The 23,146-nt window shown below is 40.1% G+C and overlaps 2 protein-coding genes across 5 annotated transcripts in view; one reads left to right on the top strand and one right to left on the bottom strand.

Annotated features, from left to right (window-relative positions):
- Positions 1–1,579: 1,579 nt before the first annotated feature.
- Positions 1,580–15,864, top strand: LOC119658328. Of its 4 annotated transcripts, none has more exons than XM_038065676.1 (7): positions 1,625–1,701; positions 8,398–8,430; positions 11,763–12,024; positions 12,089–12,303; positions 12,372–12,943; positions 13,017–13,201; positions 15,507–15,864. In XM_038065676.1, exons 3-7 carry the CDS (start codon positions 11,771–11,773, stop codon positions 15,775–15,777), a joined length of 1,497 nt encoding a protein of 498 aa, XP_037921604.1. In that variant the 5' UTR covers positions 1,625–1,701; positions 8,398–8,430; positions 11,763–11,770; the 3' UTR covers positions 15,778–15,864. The 4 variants fall into 4 exon arrangements, with proteins under 4 accessions (XP_037921598.1, XP_037921604.1, XP_037921614.1 ...); XM_038065692.1 differs by lacking the exon at positions 1,625–1,701 and adding an exon at positions 6,015–6,071; XM_038065670.1 differs by lacking the exon at positions 8,398–8,430 and having other exon boundaries at positions 1,580–1,701.
- Positions 15,865–20,602: 4,738 nt separating this feature from the next.
- Positions 20,603–23,146, bottom strand: part of LOC119661542 (kelch-like protein 17) — a 125,659-nt gene continuing 123,115 nt past the window's right edge. Inside the window, exon 9 of the mRNA XM_038070928.1 lies at positions 20,603–23,128. Coding sequence (XP_037926856.1) covers positions 22,915–23,128 — 214 coding nt within the window. The 3' untranslated portion in view covers positions 20,603–22,914. The remainder of the gene's footprint in view (positions 23,129–23,146) is intronic.

The raw sequence follows: 23,146 nt of genomic DNA, 5'->3' as shown, positions 1-23,146 counted from the left end.
CTGTAAGATATTCTCCGATATCTCGCTAGGCCGAATAACCCCCTACGCTATTTCAGTTTCCAAAAACTGTTTCGCTCCAAACGTCTCACCATAGAGTGAAAGCTCTTGCTGTACAATACTATGATGTTACCAGTCCTTATGTATTCCTCGGAAACCTGGGTTCTTTGCAAAAAAAAAGAAATTGCGAACTGTTGGTCGCGTTCGGGAGAAGAATTCTCTGAAGAATTTTGGCCCCTTACATGAGGATGGACGATTCCGTAGCCTACATAACGACGAAATCTATGGGCGATACCACGAGTGGTTGTGTATAAAATCCGGCTCAAGAGGTTGCGGTGGGCGAGTCACTTAATCTGTATGGATGAGGATGACCCAGCCCGGAAAGTCGATAAGGGGCAATATCTATAGTAGAAAAAGAAGACGAGGCAGATCCTGCTTGAGATGGAGCGATGGCGTAGGTCAGGACGACAGACAGCTTTTAAGGATATGGAGTTGGTGGACCTCGGCGCAAAACCGGGATGTCTGGAGTTCCTTATTAAGGCAGGCTTAGACCGAATACCAGTTGCTGCGCCGTTGATGATGATGATGACGGTTGCGACCGGTCCATTTTCTTTGATAGTTGGCCGGCACTTAAAACCACAGGGGCAATAGGGAGGATGACATTGCGGTCAATTTTAGATTCGGTAACGAGAAGGCCGTTTTTCTTGGAAACTTTTCTCATAAAGATAGTGACTACTATCTGGATTCCTCTCTGGACGAAGGTAGTGAATTTTATATGTCTTCCAGGGATCACAGTTTGGGCTCTCAATGCAAGTGTGTTGTCCTTAAGCGGAATCTAAACTCAAGCAGCTGTGGAAGTGGTTCCATGACTATTGTGAAATCTTACTTTGTGGCTGGTAAATATAATATTGTTTGATATTCGCTGTGAATAGTTCCGAGACAATTGCAGTATCACAGCATTTTCTGCAAGAAGGGAGTTCTCCTTTTGATGTGTCCAACCAGATGCATAATGCAACCAGCTACATAATGAAGACTAGTCTTCTTACTAGTCATCAGGGCCGTAGAGAAAAAATTCGCGGCCAGGATGAAAATTATTAGGGTCTCGAGCCCCAATACTATATTCCACCTCCTCTCGTTAGTCCTGCTGTGCATATTATGAAAAATATGATATTAATGACAAATGGTCTTTCTTCACATCTCAGTGACGAATTGTAGAATTTGAAAGTAAACAATTGCTCATTCCACGGGAGCATTACTTGTTAGGCCGCCTCAAGGGGCTTTCTTGAAAATAGTAAGGTGAAACAGTAACCAGTAGGTACTTGTAATGTGCTAAACCGTGGTTATCGGGATCAATTATTGTATATGAGGTATTTCAATGCAATCAAACTTCTTGAAAAATCGATTCATGTTATGGTACATTTTTATGAAAGCTTCGCTACCTTTGACTTTCTGGTTGCCTGGTATACATTCCCATACTCTGCGAAAGCAGGGTCTCTTAAAAATTGGTTCTCAAATTGGCAGCTCCGATAGCGATAATACGTGCATTGTGTAGTATGCACTATCAGCCACTTGAAGCCAATGGGAAACTATAATACTTCTGGCTTGCTAGTATGATTCAGTGTTCCGCCTGTGCCTTCCGTTGATGTTGCATTGTGTTCAGCTGGGAAAACATCAATTTGTCGTTCATTCACCCTCAGGAAAAAGGTATTAATGGGTTTGCGTTTATTCTGATATCGCATGTACATGGTGTTATTTTTTGAGCGTTATCGTATCGTGTCGTATATCCTCATATCTGTGTACTGTTTTGTAGTCACAAGAGCTACGAGTAATCCTCTGTGAAATCGGTGAAAGAACAATACTTGTTGCAAATGACTATTATTATTGTGAGAATGCAGTTGCTGAAATCGCTAGAAGACCTAGTGAGCTATTATGTTTCACAGAGGGAGTGCCTTGGTTGCCTACTGCGGTATCTTATCTAGAATATCTCTTTGTATTTACATCTGAAATGACTGAACTGAGACGAAATCAACAGAATGATAGAGCCTATTCGGTGCCCAATCTCGATCTCTTGATCGTTGATTGACTTGATAGAGAGAGCTTTCGTTAAGTGGTTTAGACATGCGCGATCCGCTTCAGATCAACTTTAGTTTAGACAAGTTGAAAACCATAAGTTCGGCGTTTTCGGTATGAAAGGTTTTGTGTATTTGCATTGTATGTAGGTGGTAATATTATGCATTTAGTATGTCAGATTATTCACTTTAGTGTGATGTTGATGGTCAATGTTTTAAGTTTCAGTAAATTTACACCCGAAGAGAACATTTTGACCTACTAAAGCTTTGTCAGTAACACAAGGATATCACCAAACGTGCATCATGCTTGTATTACTACTTTTTTTTATATTCCCCAAAAATATAGTAATTTACTGAAATAATAAAAAAAACTTGTTGTTTGTTTCTTTTCGTTGATGTTGATTATTATTCTTGCAAATACCGATATTTCTAACAAATTGTTAGGACGGTATTTGCAAGAATAAATATCAACACCAACGAAAAAGAAAGAACAAGTTTTTTATTGTTTCAGATATTAATCATTGGAAACACCGCATAATTACACTCAGATAGTACTTTATTATTATTAACTTTATTTTATAATAACGAAAAAACAGGAAGCTTCTATATGATGGGGAGCTTCGGTTGGGTAGTTTTGAACAATCATTTTTCTTCTTCTTTGTCCCCTGCAGAAGTGGCTTCGGCTCATTGTGATCTGTTTCGCCATTTTGCGCGCCCAAAAGGGCCGCTGGTGGCAACGTCAGCACCGAAAAGCAACCAACCAACAACATAAAACCGCACTGGTCAAACGGAAAGAATAAAGATAGGAGACTACAACTTTGAGACCGTTGAAAATTTCTCCTATCTAGGGTCGAAAATCACAACCGATAATAGCTACAATGATGAAATCAGCGCACGGTTGTTGTTAGCCAACAGCACATAATTCAGCTTATAAAAACTGTTCCGCTCGAAACGTCTCACCATAGGGTCAAAGCTCTTACTGTACAAGACAATGATTTTGCCAGTCCTCATTTATTCCTCGGAAACTTGGGTTCTTAGCAAGAAAAATTGCGAACTCTTAGCCGTGTTCGAGAGAAGAATCCTCCGAAGAATTTTGGATGGATGTTTCTTTAGCCTACATAACGACGAAATCTATAAGCGATACCACGACCGTCAGGTTGTGTATAAAATCCAGCCCAAATATGGATCAGGATGATCCGGCCCGGAAAGTCTATAAGGGCAATATCTGTGGTAGAAAAAGAAGACGAGGCAGACCCTGCGTGGGGTGGAGCGATGGCGTAGGTCAGGACGCCAGGCAGCTTTTAGGAATATCAATAGGTGGACCTCGGCGCAAAACCGGGATGTCTGGAGTTCCGTATTAAGGCGACCTAGAACGGATACTGGTTGTTGCGCTGTGATGATGATGAACAGGGCTCCTCTGGAATATATCGTGACGCTTTGAAGTCGCCATCCAGCATATCAAGCGATTGTTGATACGGCCGGCCTTTCGGTCGTTCCCCATCGACATCCGTGGTCAGTTTTTTCACAATTGGTATAGCCCCATACAGATTGCAGATGTCCTCATTTCGGTTGTGATCATGCCGGGTTATGGAACTGGTCCAACGCAACATCTTCGTTTCCATTACCGCGAGACGCCGTTCATTATTTTTTATCGCCGGCCCACACTTAGAAATTTTAGATTTAGGACGTTCGCAAAGAATGCCATTTGATCCAAATTGCTGACGCGTGAGGCAATTTCATAACGCCTTCATCATTGGCTGATAGCATTGATCTAAGATATTTAAAGCATGCAGTTACAGGCAGGTTTCTGGCACGGACAGTAATAATGTCTATTACATTGGGATCATTCGTCAAAAATTCTGTTTAATTCAGGCTCAGATTGAGACCGCGTTAAGTGAGGGGATCATTCCAGTTTTGAACAAGTTGCTTAATAGTAGGTTTGTTATAAGTGGCTAAGAAAACATCATCAGTTTCTAACCCCCACATTCGTCACGTTTAAGAGTCACGTCAGAATCACTATCGGATTCAGGAAGTACTAATCGAGGTCTTCCATTTGACACCCCGTATGACTATATTCAGCTCAACGTAGGCCGATGTTACTCACTGCATGCGTGAGGTTCACAGTTCCTTTGTGTCAATTGGCGTAACCGTTTTTAAGCAAAGTGCGTGCGACACTTAGACAGATAGGCAGATTGACAGATAGATTTGCAAGACCTCCCATCAGTTTATCAAGAACAAGAATCAAGAACAAATACGATGTCGCAGCAAGCTATCAAAAACATGATGAGAGCCATTAGGGTCCTCTTTTATGGGTCGAAGAGGAAGGAAAGCGATTCCAAGGGAAAACAGAGACTAGGCGACCCAAGTGATATCTAACCGTGGTGGGATCAACTTGCCACTAAATAAAAGAGGGCGGGGAAAAAGATGAGGATCATCTAGGGAATTAGCAGGCGCTTAAGAGAAAAAAAGCACCACACCGAATTATGGAACTAAAAGAACGAAACGGGGAAAGGCAGTGCGTCAATTGCGAGCGGAGAAGGGGCAAAGGTAAAAATTCGCCCAGAGGTAACTGTTATCTCCAGCAAGGGCCATTTGTCGTATGGGGAGATACTAAAAGGCCGAAGCTAATCCAATCCAAAAGATCTAGGTGGAAATGTCACCAAGATTTGATGAAGCAAGAAAGTTGATTTCACGTTTGAGCTGGAAAAAATTCCGGTGGGGTAAAATTAATACTTTCGTAACCAAGTTAAGAGGTCACTTGGAGGGAATCTTCCAGTACGGGTCCAAAAACATGATATCTATAGCAGTGTAAGGTTCTCAACGAAGTGACATTCAGAGAAGAAATATGCGCTTGTTTGGAAGAATAATTTAAGTTGAAGAAACTGGGAAAAGAATTCATTTTGAGTTTGAGAAAGGCCTATGTTGGCATCTGAAAAAGTTAGGATTGAATATATTATATGCCGTCTGAAAAAGCATATTTCATTAAGGGAGTGCATCAAGTGCCTCATCTTAGGACACTTCGCGAAGGTATGCACCAGCAGCATTGATCTATCCGATCGATGCAGAAGGTGTGGAAAGAGGGGTTTCAGTGTCAAGGGAAGTCTTCAAACGTCTATTGTGTGAAGGAAAGGAAGCGCGGGAAAATCGACAAATTGTTGGAAATGGTAAAAGCCCCGAATTTAGGAAGGCCTTGACTACAATGAAATGAGATTTTTCAAATATACCTCAACTAATGAAGGGTCGCTCCAGATTTGCTTGAGCAGATCCCCTACGAATTTGAGGTGAAAATCATAAGCGAACCCTTCAGAAACCGTTGGCCTATGGAGATGCATATTCTCCAGTAGAAGACCTACTGGGTGCTCTGGAACACATATGCAATGATGTATTTTATATTCCGATTCAGGAAGAGGCACGGTGATGGGTTACGTGGATTATTATTGATTGTAGTCACAGAGGAGTGATATTCATATGAATTAATCAATGCTGTTATGATTTGGTTAGACAGCGTTGGACTGACACTTCTCGAGGAAAAAACGAAAGTAGTCGCCAGTACCAAGCGCTGTAAGCGAAATTACTGCCGCATTAGATGTGTTTTACATCAATAGATACCTATTACTTTTAGTGTAATAAAACAAGATTAGTGGTATGAATTATTTAAAAAATGTAGGTGAAACGAGTATTTGAAAACAATTAGACTTTTTGAAAAATCGATGAAAGTTTTATTCTTATAGAAATTTATCTTTTACCTTCTGCTTGCCTGGTATACTTCTACACAAACTGTGAATGCGATATCTCTTGAAAATGGTGCTCAATTGGAACCTTCGATAGCGATAATGCGTGCATTGTGATTACTATGCATAATCAGCTTGCTGAATGAAGCCAACGAGAAACTACTTATGGTCGGCTAGTATGATTCAGTTCCGCGCTTGAGGTTTTTGTTGCTTGTTGCATTGTGTTCAGTTTGAAACATAATTAATACATGGTTGTTCATTCCCTAGCAAAAAGGTATTAATTATTATTTTATTATTTGATAAGCTACCGCAAGTGCACCGCCTTTAAATTTTTCTGCTGCAGACTTGTTCATTATGTCTGACCAGGTTCTTTAGTCACGGGAGTTAGTAAACAGACTAAATCTGTGACAAAACAATCTTGCTGTACAGGCTCATATTGTAGTCAATTACTACAGTCATTAGGAGGCCTGGTAAATTGTGATATTTTACATATGAAGCGTTTTGGTTGTCTACTGTGTTATCTTATTTACAAAACCCCCACGCATTTACTTTTGGAGTGACTAAGTTGAGACGTAATCAACAAAGAGTTGATCCAGTATGCAATCTCCATCTCTTTATTGATTTGATAGCGAGAGTTCCCCTTGAATGATTTAGGCATGGGTGATCCGCTTCAGAATAATTTTGGGACAGATAAATTATCTATCGAACCGATTCAACAGTCCGATGGAGCTTGCTGCATCTCAGTCAGGGTCTGCCACTTCTTTTTTTTCTATCATAGATATTGGCTTATAGACTTTCCGGGCTGCATCATCCACATCCATATGGATTAAATGACCCACCCACCGTAACCTATTGAGTCGAATTTTATCCACAACCTGACGGTCGTGGTGTCGCTCATAGTTTTCGTCATTATGTAGGCTAAGGAATCGTCCATCCTCATGTAGAGAGCCAAGTCCATTCGGAGGATTCTTCTCTCAAACGCGGACAAGAGTTCACAATTTTTCTTGCTAAGAACTCAGGTTTCCGAAGAATACATAGGGACTGCCAAAATCATAGTCTTGTCTGTGGTGAGACGTTTCGAGCGGAACAGTGTTTGTAAGCTGAAATAGGCTCAGTTGGCTGCCAACAACCGTGCGCGGATTTCATCGTCATAACTGTTATCGGTTGTGATTTTCGACCCTAGATAGGAGAAATTTTCAACGGGCTCAAAGTTGTAGTCTCCTATCTTTATTGTTTTTGTTTGACCAGTGCGATTCGATGTTGTTGCCTCTTTGGTTTTTGGCGCTGACGTTGCCACCATGTACTTCGTCTTGCCTTCATTCAACATTTCACTATAATTATTATTAAGTGAGGAAATCTTATTAGGCGGTCTTCAAAATCAACTTTTTTCAATGGATAGATCGCTAGCTTAGCTATCCTAGAATACACTGCAAACATTTCAAAACGAAATTCGTGATCCTTAAGACTTTATGAGCGTAGAACCTAGCGATTATAGGATACAGGTTCAAGGTCAAACGCTTAGGAGGTAGTCGAAATTTACGCAATCTTGTAGCGTTGTTTGAATAGTGTATTTATAAATACTACAGATGGCAGAGGTGAGGCAGCGTCTGACGATTTGCCTCTCCCCTGGTAAGAAACCGCAAAGCCGTTATCGCTTGACATTTTTGTAAAGTTTGGGTGCAAGCTGTAGTAACCGCGGCTGTGCGACGGGAGCGGAATCTCATTTGGCTCTTTCTTAATTAATTCGCTTAAATAATGCATTTAATAATGTTAAAATGGCCCTAGTGTTCGCCGCAGATTGCACATTATTGAATGGATTCGGGCGAATTGATCTTGACAAGAGGCGAATGATTTGCCGCATCCGCAGGCGGATGCGCATGTTGTCGCAACATTGACTAGAGAGAGTTGAAGGCAATGTAGCGGCAAATGAAGCGGTGCTGGAAAAAAGAGGAGGACCGTTGTTTTTCTTTTTTGTTTTGGAGAGGAGGAAGTGACAGTTGGGTTGGGAAGTAAAAATCCTTTTTTTTAAAAAGGTGAGAAGATTTTCACGAGGAAAATAAAAGGGATTCGACCAAGAAAACTAACACCACATCGTGCTAAATCATAACTCAAGTGTATTTTAACGAAAGATTCCGAGAATAAGTTCAAATCGTTGACAAGAGTAACAAAGGATAAATGCTCAGTAATTTAAAGAAAAAAACGGGAAGCGAAGGCCGGGAAGTCTTTGTTTGGGCACTTTTGGCGAGGACGTGAACGGCACAAACCCTTGGTCGTCTCTGTCCCGGATAAAGAAAGCCTCCGGGACTGCTACGAAGAAAATCAAGACGCGGTTTGGATTAATATTAACAGTGAAAAGTTATAACGTGCATATAAATAAATTGTTACACCAGAGAACAGCGGAAGAAAGGCGAAAAGGCGGCTCCAGTTGATGTGAAATTTTCGGGGAGTCTTGCCCGCAACTACACACTCACCAATCGAAAGGAAAACTGAAACAAGGAGAAGGGAGAACATAAAAAGAAAAATTTAAATTAACAAATTTGTTATTTTTAGGATTATCAGTCTCTAACATATCCGTATTTAATGAAATTCATATTCTACAGCACCATCCTTCGAGCTCGAAGTTGACGGACTAAGTGAGTTTTTTTTAAATTTTCATTGCTTTTCTTACTTTTCTTTTAGTTTTTTTTCTTCTCTTTTTTATTGCATTTCGTTATTTAAGTTAGTTTTTTTTCTATTTCTTTGTCTATATTACATATTTATAATTTATTTTTTATGATGAATGGTGAATAAATCAAGCGTAATTTGAGGACTTCCTCCCTCTCTTTTCCTCCGTGCTCCCGCAGAACCTCTATCGCAAGGGACATCCTCAAAAATGGCAAACTGGCCTGACGATGTCAAGGAAGGGTGGGAGCCTCAGGGGCCTCGCCTCATTCAAGATCTGAGGCGGAAGAGGCAATAATTGGGACTGTGATCCGTCATGGATCTTCCCCTCCCTGATCGCGGCACTCGGGTCCGGAGACTTACGGCTCCACCCGCGCGGTCGAGCCGTTTTTTTATTTACTTTCCCATTTTCGTTCGCGTTCTGGTTATTATTCGATAGGCAGTCGCGAAGTCCCTATTAATGTCTATTTTGGAATCTGGTGCAGACCCACGCATCGGAATAGACACGTTGATTTGTAGTAATGAAGCGTGACCCCCCCCCCCCCCCCCCCCCCCCACATTTCCGAGCCTGGCTAGCACAGAGGCGTGCAAGAACGTGTCGAGCGAGCACTTTGATGGAGCTTCAATCTTTGCGGGCGGACCTTTACGGTCAACTTAGCCAATGGTTTTTAGGTTTCTTTCATGTGTGTATGTAGGTATATAGTATATGCGTGCTAATGGACTTTGCGGGTAGTGCCTAATTCAGATCGATATAAGAAGTAAATTGGAAATTTATATACGTGCCTATATGTGTACAGTATTCGAAAATAGGCAGTTTGTTTGTTTAGGGTGAGCGTAACATCTACGGCTGTAATATGTACGTATGTCTCGTAATTTTGAAGCTGTATACGGGTAGAAAAATATGCGTTGAAATTTCTTAGATAAGATGAACACAAAACCTTTATACCCGAAGCGCGAGCTTCCGGTATTCCGACTTGTTTCGTAGTTACCGAACTTCATCCTGTTGTCTTTCACGTGCTAGTGACCTTCGGAACCAGAAAGTTTGTCGGAAGTGGGGTATGGTTACGTACTTTCCGTGCGCAGTGTTAGCAGTTTCGGCGGCCTAACATTTCTCACTATACGCATCGACTGACACATTGTGAATTTTGAATTAAATTTATACGATTGTCTGTTAAGGGGGTCATTCCCTGTGGAGGCCATTTTTAGAAATTTTTTGTGAAGAACTGGATAAAGTTACATATAAGAATTTTTCACCATATATTTATTAATATCTTGAGCATCTGTAATAATTTCCAGCACGATAGCATAGTTCATTATTGAAATACAGAGCAACTTATACACCAATCTCCAAAAAAGGTGTATTTCTGCTGCTACGCTAGAGGGCGCTATGATCATTTTAAATAAAAAATGTAAAGGGCATTTTAACGTCCAGACTTACCTACAGTCCACAAATTAGGATTATTAAAAAATGTCAAAAGCTAATTTTTTGGTGCCTTGTTGAACTTGTTTTTGTGAATTTTGGTGCTTTTTTAAAGCTTCTTTAGTGATTAAAAAAAAACTTCTGAATGAATCACATTTATCCTAGTTTGCGGACCGTAGAAATATGTTCTGAATAAGTCGTGATAATTTCAAAGAATTTCGTTGATAGATTTTGGGCTAAGGTGGCAGCCGATTTTCACTATGCAGTTTCGAGAAAAATGCATTTAAAAAGTAAAATGTGATTGTTAGCCATAATACCTTAATTGACCCTTAATTTGCTATACCTAATCCATAAACCTTAGGTTTCTTTAGGAAACACATGTACAACCTTGGCTTGAATTCTTCTCCTTTTAGCGAAGTCATTCGAGCCACATTCGGAGTGATAAATACGCGGTTTATTACGGCGGTCGTCATAAATCTGACATTATTGAGGGGCGATCATCCCCGCATGTCCATGCTATGACGTCCGTCAAGTATCGTTTTTCTTGGCCGCAAAATGGAGCGGACTAGCAGAGTTGCTTTCAAGCGTTAACATACTGTGGTCCTAAACTTTTCAATAATTATTACGGCTAGTTCGCAAATGCTTATGCAAAGACCTTTGTGTCCTCCAGGAACCATAGCAAGGTATCCATTACCAGTAGCGTCGTTAGCCAAGATGGCGTGGGAGTGGGAGTTGAGGGAGGTTTATCACTTCCATTGGCATACAACAGGCCAGCATGTTGGATATTCAATCCTCTGAGTTCTTGTACGAGGAATATACAGATGATCGTTACTTAAAATTCAATCTAACAATTTCGGCTGTGAAAATTATAATACAAAAACGGATTCTTCTGTAAATAGATTAGGCAAGGTTTAATGGATCTTTTGGCAATAATTTTTAGCTCCTTAGGAGACGAAGGACTCTTTTAATGATTGAAGCCCAATTGGAAACTCCGAGAGGCCTGCCCTATTACCCAATGCGAATGTGTTAAAACGGTTCCCTGGTGCAACTGAAAATTGCTGGTCGTAAGAAGTTGAAAATGGGGCTTCTTGTGAGGAACTGGAAGATGAAAGAGAGACTTCGAGACTGTGTAGTATCGTTGAAGGGAAAAACCATACGGTGCTTTCATCCGGAGTTGAGTCAGTGAAACACCTGGCATGGATAGAATCTATTCAGCGATATTAAAGGTGGGTAAAGAGCAGCTGCAGCGCAGGATATCTGGCTATGGACTACGTGGCTATTATTACCTCTTGGAAAAAGTATAAATTAGTCTTTATGCCAAAACCTATGAAGGTATTCTTACTGACCATGATTCGCCAGTTGATCATATGTTCGGAATAAGTATTGTACATCCATTGTGTAACAAGAAAGCGAAATCTACAAAACACTTCCCACTTCCCGCCATCATATTCACTAACGGAAATTATGCGCTAGGTAAACAAATCTTGAATATTTCGCTAGGCCACTATAGTTTGAGCGGTCAGGGGATAAGCCTATGGTCAATCCCGTATACATATATTTACCTGAAGCGTTTGGCATTCCCATTCCCTTTTCCTTTTGAATTAGTTAGTACAGTGTAAAATAGCCTCGCGTTGACGACCACTTCTGTCAGGTTGTACACAGGTCCTAGTTAAAGTTCAAACACTCTTCATTTTACCCACGTGTTTGGCAATAGTCTACGCAGAATCAACCCGCCGGATCGGTGCTCGTTCTAGAGTAATCATAATTGATTTCGCAATTTTGACTTTTTACTTTTTGCAGGAAATAGGTTGCCAAATATTTGTACCATAACTTCCCTTCCCACACTATTGTACAGAACATCATCCTCTCATTTTATTGTTTCAGATATCAAAATGGGTGATTTCGATTATGAAATTCCTCGTGAAGAGGCTGCAGCAGGAGATGCTGTAGAAACAGATGAGACAAACAAATTACAAAGTATTCACTTGAACTATATACGCACTACGTTGAGGGATAAATTCTTTGAGAAGATGCCTAATGAATCGTCCTTACTCGACGAATCAATAGAATCCAGAACCGGCTTAAGTGGCTTCATGTCGGCGGTCTATGATTTTACTTTCTCTACGAAAAATATCGTGACTGGGAAGTATGGTAGAAACTAATGACATCACAAATAGATTTCTAACCGTTTACATTTTTTATTATTGCAGAGTAACTAAACATTCCTTATTCATCAAATTCATGAAGGGTAACGAAAATTTCCGAAAATCAGTGCGAGCATATACACAATTTGCAAACGAAATATTTGCTTATGACAAAATAATTCCATACTACAAGGAAGTGATAAAAGGATCACCCAGGTGCAAGATTGACGTTGATAAATGGATCCCAACTACATACTTCGCAGAATATGGCAATATTGCAGGTTCATTGCCTTTTCAAAAGGAGAGTAGGGCTATGATCTGATGTTTGCCCAATCTCTGTCCATTTCAGGCCTGAATACGTGCTTTGACTCTACGATTAAAACCTCGCTCAGTGGAAAATCATCCGAACCTCCTATCAGCAAGGAAAGTTACGAATCTTGTTTAGTTCTCGAAAATATGTTACCTCATGGATTTCGTGGTGGTCCTCGGTTGCATTTGGATAAACAGCATTTGAAATTGATGACCAAATTGATAGCAGAATATCATTCCATTACATATGCATCGAGGATTCGTGGAGACGAGGAATTTGAAAATCTTGTTGGAGGCATAATACCACTTCCTTTTATTACGGAAGAAGACGTGAATGTTTACAAATCCATATACGATCCAGCATTTTTACGATTTTTCCAGTATGTAGATCGTGTCGGTTCTGAATGTGATCCTGACTTTTTCCAGGCTTTGAATAAATTCAAGAACTTGTATGGTGATAAACCCCTTGAATTACTAGAACGGTTCCGCGAAATAGATGAAACGTTCTCGGTGATTCTTCATGGGGATTACAATCGAAATAATGTCCTGTTTCATTATGATAAGAAGGAGGGATTTGAAAATCCAACTGATATCCGAATGATTGATTTTCAGGTATAAATGCTCCAGCTGGAAATGCAAACTAAATGGAATGAATAGTGAAACTAATATCGCTATTATTTTTCAGGAAATGCGATATGGTTCCCCAGCGCTGGACTTGGCCTTCTTTATGTATATGAATATTCATCCTTCAATACGGGAAGAAATTTGGATGGAGTTATTAAAGTATTATCATGTGACACTTATCACTTCTATTTGTGATATTTTAGGATTTGAGTTCCCCGTAGAACATGATAGTCTTAAGAAATACAGGTAAGAATACTTATATCTTGTCTTATTCAGCGAGCAAAAGTACGTCTACTTCTTATCAGCAACGGCATAATAACCGGTATCTAGTCTAGGTCCCCCTTAGTAAGGAGCTCCAGATATCCCGGTTTAGCTCCAAGATCCACCAATTCGATATAGCTAAAAGCTGTCTGACGTCCTGGCTTACACCATCGCAGGGTCTGCCACGTCTTCTTTTTCTACCATAAATATTGCCCCTATAGACTTTCCGGGTTGCATCAACCTCACGCGCACGGACTAAGTGACCCGCCCATCGCAACTTGTTAAGCCGGATTTGGTCTACAACCAAACGGTCGCAATATCGCTCATAGATTTCGTCGTTATATTCGCTACGGAATCGTCCATTCTCATCTAGGGGACCAAAAATTCTTCGGAGGATTCTTCTCTCGAACGCGACCAAAAGTTCGAAATTTTTCTTGTTAAGAACCCAGGTCTCCGAGGAATACACGATGACAGGCAAAATCATTGTCTTGTATAGTACGAGCTTTGACCCTATAGTGATATATTTTTAGCGAAACAGCAGAAATAGACTATGTTGACTACCAACAACCGAGCGCGGATTTCACCGTTCGAATTTATGCCGGTAGACGAAAATCTTTGCGAAAAAACCCGGGGTTAAATTGGTATTTTTGTTGTTCCTTAAGAAGGGTGCATGACAACCCTAGTAGAGTTTTTAACGGCACACTGCCCCTTAAACTACTGAATGGAAAGATTGGAGTTGTTGTATCGGCTATATGTAGGCGGAGGAAACGGTCTTGCACTTCATATGCAGATGCCCGGCCTCGTCAGATCTCAGACTAAGATACCTCGGCAAGGTTTTTTTTCAACGAAAAATCTGAACACTATTCGCCTGGAGAATGTTCTCAGATTTGCGAAAGATTGCTAACGCGGCAAGCGATCATCCATTGAGAAAGCGATTGTCGGCGATAGTACAATGGACCTAACAAAAAGCTAGAGTGCTTGAATCTATAGCTCCTCCCCCAAACTAACTAATTATACGGTGATCTGCTAGTGAAACTTCGTCCAGCCCCTTCCAGTCTCTAATCAACTCCTGCACCTTTCAAGTGGAAATAATTATGTCAATTAATTCTCTTCTTCTTGGCCGGCCAAGCATAGACATCAAGTGCTTGCCTCCTTTAGGAATGAATTTGCTACTCAACGAGCACGTTCCATCAGACCTTATTAAGAATTCAAGAGCGATTCTGCGTACATTATCAGAATCCTTAGCTCTTGCTTCGGCTGAGGACTTTGAGAATGGTAGTACTTACCTACCCTCCATAGAGGCAGCTACCACGTTTCTTTTCTTACTATTAACCTACTATTGCCAAGTGACGCAATTAGGTTCTGGATATAGAATTGTCTCAGTATGATTGTTACTAATAATTTTGACATAAGGCTACGGAATCTCGATATTGTGGCCCTTACGTCATAAAAGTTTCTTGGCCACTCAACGAATCCATTACCACAGATTTTGTGAAACGGAACTCATGTACGAGAAAGATATAAGGGGAGTCCTACAATTTTGTCTGCCTTGCTGTCAGTAGAAAAGACGAGGCCTTAGAATGCAGCAGGTTGTTTGATCTAAGCATAGTCTTGTATGTGATGAAAAACAGTTGAAAGTGTATGTCACGGTCAATTTAGCTTCAAGTGTGGTCATAACCCTATGACCCTATGGTGAGACTTTTCGAGTAAAACAGTTTTTGTCAGCTGAAATGGACTTTGTTGGCTGCCTAGATCCTCTTTTCTTTATTGTTCTCGTTTGACCAGTGCGATTTGATATTCTTGGTTGTTTGGTTGTTAGTGCTGACGTTGCCACCATGTACTTCGTTTTGCGTTTATTAATGTGCAGCCAAAGATCTCACCCCGATTACTGCCTACTCGATCTGGAAGAAACTAATTTTCGAGATGTGATGTTCTTCCCATAATGTTAATATCGTCAGCGTAGGCCAGTAGTTGGGTTGATTTGAAGAGAATGGTGGCTCTTACATTAACATCTGCATTGCGCATTCCAGGGTCAGGTTAAAGAGGACGCATGGCAGGGCATCCCCTTGTCGTAGGCCGCTGTTGATGTCGAATGGTGTCTTGAATCATCTTCTTGGTTTTATGTGGCCTCGCATATTGGTCATGTGAGCCTAGTTAGTTTTATTTTTCATGCCGATTGTTCTTCTATAAATACATCTGCAAATTCATTGCCTCTTCACTAAATACGTTTATTTTATTCTGGATATATTATCGTCATTAATTATTTAAATTTTCACTTTTACTCCAACAGTTTTGAAAATTTCTATGAGCACTTTAGGAAGTTTGCATTCTATGGGGCCGTAGTCTGCTTTCAGTTCCTTCCATGGATGGAGTGTTCGGAAAAAGAGTGCGCTTATCTTTCGTATTACTTCGAGAAGGACATGTTTTCTGAAAAGTTCTCACATGCTCTCCAGAATGTAGGTGGGGATAGAGCAAATAAATTAGTTCTTGACGTAGTTCATCACTCTTGGCAGCAGGGATACATGGACGCTATTTTAAATGAAGGAAATCTATTTTTGTAATCTTATATTCAATATTTTACAAATGAACACCATAAACTGTAACCTATTTGATGAAAATAAAGGGTTTTGCCTGCAATAAAATGGTAATAACTGCGTTTCATCTACAAGTACTTCCTTTATTTTTCGGTCGCTTTATTGAAGGAGCAGTACAACTAATGCCACTCAATCCCATAGGTAGAGAGAATAAAAAACAATAACAAGAATATTTTGTGTAAAAGATACTTATTAAAAGAGCGGTTCAATGCCTATTTGTTTTGACTTTTCTACAAACAAAATTAATACCGATTAAACCTTTCCGAATATTGACTACGTTTCTTTCGCAGACTTGCCGTTCTAGAAGGAGTCGCTTAACCTGCTCATTACGTTATTCAACTAAGCTATAGAAGGCCCCAAATCCGATGGAGCAAAGAAGGATGATCTTCTTGAGCCCCGATACCGCGGCAAATCTCGTGAAGTGCAATGTGGAGTGCGTTATGATAAATGAGAATTTATTATTGCGTTGGCAAAGGAGCTAAAAGCTATCGCAAACAGAAAGGCAGGTGGTCGCACATCTTTCTATGGCCCGGTTAAGGGCGGTAGGTATCTCATTCACGATGATGAACAGCATAATGTGTAGAAGGAAAATTTCAACGCCGTTTTTAATCATATAACATCTGAAGAAAATTTTGTAGCGGGGGAAATGGCAAGTCATCTTAACATACGGATATGAAATACGGATATGAAAATGCAAACGGGACAATGTCGCACATAGGTCAATTTGAAGGATTTAATCAGTCAAAAGTCAAATGTCAAAAGAGGTCGCCGAAATCCAATAAAAATCATGAGCTCGCCATCCAGCGAGAAAAGAGGTAATGCTTCAAGGAGCTCTGGTCAGAAGCGGACGTAAACCCGTGGAGGAGTGCTTACAGAATCGTGATGGGACCATTCAGAGGCCGGTCATCTCCGCAGATCACGTGTTCCAACCTCCTGCTGAAAAACATCATCAAGAGGAGAGCACCGACATATTCCAACCACCTCTGAAGGTCACGACAATTCCGCCAGTCACCAGACATGAGTTGCTGGAGATCTGCGGTAGTATAGGAGATAATAAAGCGCCGGGCCTGGATGGAGTACCAAATAAGGCCATTAAGCTTCCCGTGAAATTTAGGCCGGACATGTTTGCTGAGTTGTTCGGAGCGTGCATGTCCGAGGGGATATTTGCAGTGGCATGGAAGTGGCAGAAGTTGGTACTTCTACTCAAGCCTGGTAAACCTTCAGGTGAATCATCGTCATAGCGACCCATATGTCTTTTGTCTATTATTGTCTATCTATTATATAATAAATTACTGCTGGTTGTTGAGAGCCAAGGTGGCCTTTCAGATCGGCAGAATGGGTTCCATAACGTAGTAACCCTGGACGTAGAAAATGCATTCAATTCGGCCAATTGGAATCTAATACGGAAATCCATAGCGAAGGTTGGTATTCCCGTCTATCTCGCTGCTATTGTAGATAGTTATTTACCTGAAAGGAGGCTCTGGTATGACCAACTTTATTTGTTTATTTGTGTTTCAATACTATCCAACCTAGCTTATACACATCAGACAGATTCTGACTTGCTTCGCATGGCTGAGGTATGGTTGTCTTTCATATTTGAGTTCAATACCAGACACATGTTTAGTTCTCAGCACCTAAAAATCGTCATCCGATAGGATGTCAGGTAAATCATGGTCACTAGATACGGGCATGGAAATAGTTTCTCCTGCAAAAGGTTCCGATGTGCTGTGTGATCTGATACCTGTCATTACTGGATTAGATTTCAAAAGCAACCTGTAATTAATATAAGATGGTGCAGATTTAATTGCGGTAAATTTGATTTTCACTTATTTGAACATTAAGGAAACAGTATGTCTTTAATATTTCATCATTATCATAAACGGCGCAACAACCGGTATCCGGTCTAGTCCTACTTCAGTGAGGAACTTCAGCCATCCCGGTTTTACACCGAGGTCTCCCAATTTGATATCCCTAAAAAACTGCCAGGCGTCCTGGCCTACGCCATTGCTCCATTTCAGGCAGGGTCTGCTCCCATGCGCAGAGAGTATGGGCTTCTCTTCACGAGCGACAGCTTGTTTTTGTACTTGCGCGTGGCGCTTGCGGCAGATTTCCTTACTGAGGGAGTCAGCCTATACTTCCGAACCGTAAACAAGGACGGGCTGAATCGTATTCATCAGCAACCTCACGTCTACTGGATAACGGGCTCCCAATATTAGATATCGGCTGGCAAACGGCAAACATTCTAGCCGCAATCTTGTCTGTATGTCTGTCTGTTTCCCCAACCTAAATAGGGACAACTGTAGGAAACCTCTCCCCATTTTTTTCCAGAGCTAGAGAAAATCCATTCTTCCGTCTATTTACTTGTCGCATCACCGTTAAGCTTGTTTAACCGTGCGTGCGGTAACCAGGGCCGCAACATCAATGGCGTATCCGACCAAAAGCGATTCATCAGGCATCTCGTAGTCATAGAAAACTATGGAATAAAACTTTTAAAGGGTTCGGAACAAGGATAGATCTCCAAACCGCCCCGATATGACCTTCATTCTGCGCTGACTTTCCCGGGTCTCGCAGAGAAAGGCGCGGTCCTTTAAATAGTCCCTCAACATCTGCAGCACGTAGCCTGGGCCGAAACGATTTTCAAATGACTCAAGCATGTGGCACAACCACGCAGTATTGAAGACGTTTCTTACGCCCAGGGGGCACTACTAGCCGACATTGACACATGGGGCACTACTAGCCGACAGTGACAACTGTATACCTCAGACCACAGTTAGATACTAGACAGCTACCTCACTCCCCCTTGCCTCTCAAGGGGGGAAATCAGTGCGAGTACACACGATTTCTAATTGTTTTGCCCTTGAGCGTGAGCGAGATGTACCGAAAACCCGATCAGCTGTGTTTGACATACCGCCCGGACTTGCCAATGTATTGGTGAGATTGGCAAGTTTTTGCTTATGTATAAGTGAATACGTGAAACAACTTTTTGCTATATGGGTGAGCACGCCGTAGTACCAGAATAGCAAAAGCTCACCGATCTCTCTCTTACCAATACGATTTGACGAAGATTATGCCTTTTCCTTGTTTAGCGTCTCTGATGTGTACAGATAAGCTTCTGCAAGCACATTTGCAAATGGAGTCATTTTTGTAAGGGTACTGCCTATAGTAGATCTACTGTGCCTCAGACAATTGTGGATTGCCCCACTATAAAATCTTATTGTGATGGTGAGTAGTCTTCCGCAGCACGTATTGCGTTAGTCAGTCTTGGCTTGATGAGCTTCTCAAGCAACTTCCTCGCTATGTCCAACAAGGTAAGGGAAGGGGGGGGGGCTGGTGGAAACACCCGCTGTCAAACATGCATTGAATGCGCCGAGTAGTAAATTCGGCTTGTATTTACATACGAGTTTCAACATGTCGCTGGGAATACCATCCGGTTCTGGTGCTGTTTTGCCCTTCATTGATAGAACCTTAGAAATTCCTTAGTACTCACTCCTCCATCAAAGCGTCAGTTCGGATGGGGACAGGAAAAAGTGCCCGCACGATTTCTTCCATTTTGACTACTTCCGTAGATCGGTCGAAGGGCACCGAGTTTTCTGGTAACCAGTTTCTACTCCAAGCTCCATGGCTGTCTGTTAACGTCGTTGATAAGCTCCTGCCATCAATGCGCCTTCTGTCTGTTCGGGGCGGAGTTCGTTTTTCCTACCTTTATACTCTACAGATTTGTCACCTCGTCTTGGCCTCTGGCACGATGAGCAATCCGCCGAAGTCTGAGGTAGTTTCTTCGTAGGCTTGCAATTTCAGCCATCCAACAGCAATGCAGGTAATTTGCCGGGACGTTATTTCTTTTTGGGAACCGATGCATTACAAGCTGATGTGATCCAGCTCATTGTTGAATAAATTAGCGATTCATTTACATTGTTGATTTTCCCAATATTCCAGAAGCGCCGTTTGTCACTTTGAGAAAAATGTTCTGATGATCAGTGGGCGTAAAATGTTCCACTACTTTCCACCGTTGCACCGCTGAGATTAAGGACTCCGTAGCAACAGTTGCGTCAGGGATAGTGCTCTCGCAACCAGGACGTCGGAATGTCAGAATGCTATCAGTATTTAGGACAATAAGTCTTGTCCGCGCAGCCATCTGCAAAATCTATGTGCCTCTGGCGTCAAAGACTTTTCCGATTCGAATTCTTCTTTCCATGTTTTTAATCTCGTCCTCAAAGGCGGTGAGCCTATTTCGGGAAGCTTTCATAGATTCGTTCGGCGTGAGGTGAACGCTGAAAAGCGTCACTTCTGCACAACGAACTCAAACGAAGAAGTGTCAGATATATCGACATACCATGATAGTAAGTTCCTATCTCGGTACTGTTCACTGAGAAACAACAAGTCAGATCTGCTTTCTTGCACCATCTACCCCCTTTGGTCGTGGGCAGCTGTACTCCTATGCATGTTTGATTGCAGGATGTGGATCATAGTGCTTGACATATCGCTTTCTGTAACTCTTCTTTGAAGACCTGATAATGTCCAGAACCGTGAACATGAAGCACATCTTCTCCCTGCATGTCGCGGCCCTTGCAAAGGACACAGCACTTTGCTGCCTCACAAACCGTCGCTTTGCGCCTGCCATTTGTAACACAAAGTGCTTCTGTCCTGCCCCTTGCAAAGTGCCTGCTATATGTCCGAATACTCAGTTCCTAAATCAGCTGGTTGGAACTGCCCTTCGACTTTTTTTGCAAATAATCCACTAGATCCACAAAATATGAATATTTTCTTCTTGGATTAAAATAATCAACTCAAATTTAATTTGTATATTCCATTTATTTTTCAATACTCTCAATAAAATTTAGTAGAACTTCCCTTATACGCAGCAGAACAAATAAAAACTATTTTAAATTCTATCATATTTTCTCATCTAAAAACAATTTTCACTTACTAAAATGTTAATCTTCACACTAACAAACGAGCAAACCACTATCTCTAATATTGTAGTAAAAAATCGATAGCATGTTCGGTATTAAAAACTTCATAATTCTATTCGTGTAAATAAGTTTCTTAAAGTATCTATGAAAATCAGATTTTCATAACTAAAAATTACATTTAGATTCTAAACTTTTTTAATTTAAATTTCAACAAAAGTGTATTCATTCGATTACTAGAAATTAACCATGGAAATATTTCTAAGACAATAACAAAAGTTAGTATTAATTTTGAAAATATATAAATGTTTTGAGATTTAAAACTTTTGCTTGAACTGACTGAAAAATGAATGTTTATAAATAACCTGAAAATGTAGAAATATTAGATCCTTTCCATAAAAATGATCATCGGCAGTGGGTTCTGACAAATTTTTACTGATTATTTATTGTAAAATTTAATTTTGATATTTTAAATTTTGATCTCTAATTTTATTATTGCCATTTTTGCTTTATGGCAATTTTTAAAATCCATAAATTTGAACAATAATCTTATAAAGACAATCTAATTCCTTGATCTATTATATAATCCTATCATTTTGTTCCTTCCTCACAATGTTACACGATATTTTTAGATTTATCTTTATATATAGCGAATTTCTAGCCCAAATAGTCTTTTATAAAGTCTTATGTTCGTTCAAAATTTTGATTTTCAACACATTTGAAATATTTCGTTTGTTCTTCCATCCGATGTGTTGGAATCTTAATGTTATTAAGGGCTGTATAAAAAATTTCGTTAAATATATCTACTGTATATATAAAAACACTGTATCGCATCATATCCAATAAATTATTCTTTTTTTTTGTTTTATTTTATAAATAAGTTTTGTACGTAGCTTATAAGATGTAGATTTCATATCGGTAGAGTTTCTAATATATAATTTGCATTTCAGTTGTTTAGATTTTTTTTTGCGAATTTAATTTTACATATATTTATATAAACGATTTTATTTTAATTATATTATGCTGTCCTTACAAAATTCTCGTAAAAATAAGTTGGACCACGAATATTTAAAAAAAAAGTTAATCTAAAATTGGCATGCCGAATGAAAGTTCCAAAGGAAGGTTTATATTTTTCATCTGAACGAACGAAATGGCAGTAACGTCAAAGGATTGTTTAGATTAATAATAAATCTTATAAATGTTTCGGAAGATTCTGCTTCTAATTTCAATTGATGGAATGTTGGAACAGAATCCATGTTAGGGTTCCCTCTAGGTAAGCATTTCATACGGCACGTCCTCAATTTGAAAGGTAAAAATAAAACCATAACTGTAAGCTTAGACAATCCCGAGTCTTTATAAGTAATTTGCAAGCAATGCGCACATTTATATTATATTATTAGATATTTCTTACTTTTAATGCATAAATCTTCTGACGATAGGCAGTATAAGAAGTATTAAAATAAAATCATATTTGTAATCATTGGAATATTGGGAATTGCTTCAAAATATCGCTTCAAGCATATAAATATAGTGTTTCTGATGAAATTCTTGTTTGTTTGTATCACAGGATAAACTTTTCACGCATATACATATTCCAAAATCCAGACATTGCAATTATATCCGTAGAAATGATTTCTGTTTGAGTTTAGAATAATTTTTGAAGATTTTTGATTTTAAAGCTGCTGGTGGTGATTGGAAGGGGAATGTTAAAAGATGCATTAAAAACTGCTTTAGATTCACGCGTTGATAACCGTTCGTTTTTAGTCGTTGTTGCATTTTGTTATGTTTATATTTCTGTGGATATTTTAGATACAGATGTTCCTAATTGATTTATCGGCACATTCATTGGTACTTTGTTTGCAGTGAGGGGCTTATACCCAGGTGATGCACAACTATTCCTGACAATGCCCTTCAATTCTTTCTATGCCCTCCTAGCTTTAACCAGTTTACATTTATTCAAATGTATCCACACTAACGCGGTGTACTATACTTCAATTAGGAACAATGCATCTTCCAGAATAATTTAAAAATTTTCCTTGACTAGTACCTCTAGGCTACTGAAAAGTATTTCGGTAAATCGTTAAGAGGTTTTGCTGGTAAACGAAGATGGTAATGATTCTCGATGTGAACTATGACCACTACCATTGCTACTACTGTTACCGCTCGCTCCTGCTTCGGAAACGCTCGACAAGGGTCATAAATTTGTTGTCTGAACCAATCCTCGTTCCAGATTGAAGCATTCCAAAACAGCAGCACCGACTGAACTACGACGGGTTACCATGGAATTAACTATTGTCCATTTATTAGTTTTCGGGTCGTAGCGTTCGACTGAGTTCAGTGACGATGAGCCATCATTTCCACCAAGCGCATAAAGGCAACCATCCACTTCGACTACTTCGTGAGTTGACCTAAATTCGAGAACACAA

Source organism: Hermetia illucens, chromosome 1 (genome assembly GCF_905115235.1).
Source record: "Hermetia illucens chromosome 1, iHerIll2.2.curated.20191125, whole genome shotgun sequence".
Classification (NCBI taxonomy): domain Eukaryota; kingdom Metazoa; phylum Arthropoda; class Insecta; order Diptera; family Stratiomyidae; genus Hermetia; species Hermetia illucens.
The sequence above is the reverse complement of the archived record's forward strand: the minus strand, read 5'-3'. Positions and strand labels throughout refer to the sequence as shown.

Bases quoted from the DNA above. Each gene is read 5' to 3' on its own strand.
- LOC119658328 (XM_038065670.1), top strand. From the start codon at position 11,771: ATGGGTGATTTCGATTATGAAATTCCTCGTGAAGAGGCTGCAGCAGGA. The intron at 12,304-12,371 runs GTTCATTGCCTT...TGTCCATTTCAG, and splicing joins AGAATATGGCAATATTGCAG to GCCTGAATACGTGCTTTGAC. The intron at 13,202-15,506 runs GTAAGAATACTT...TTACTCCAACAG, and splicing joins GATAGTCTTAAGAAATACAG to TTTTGAAAATTTCTATGAGC.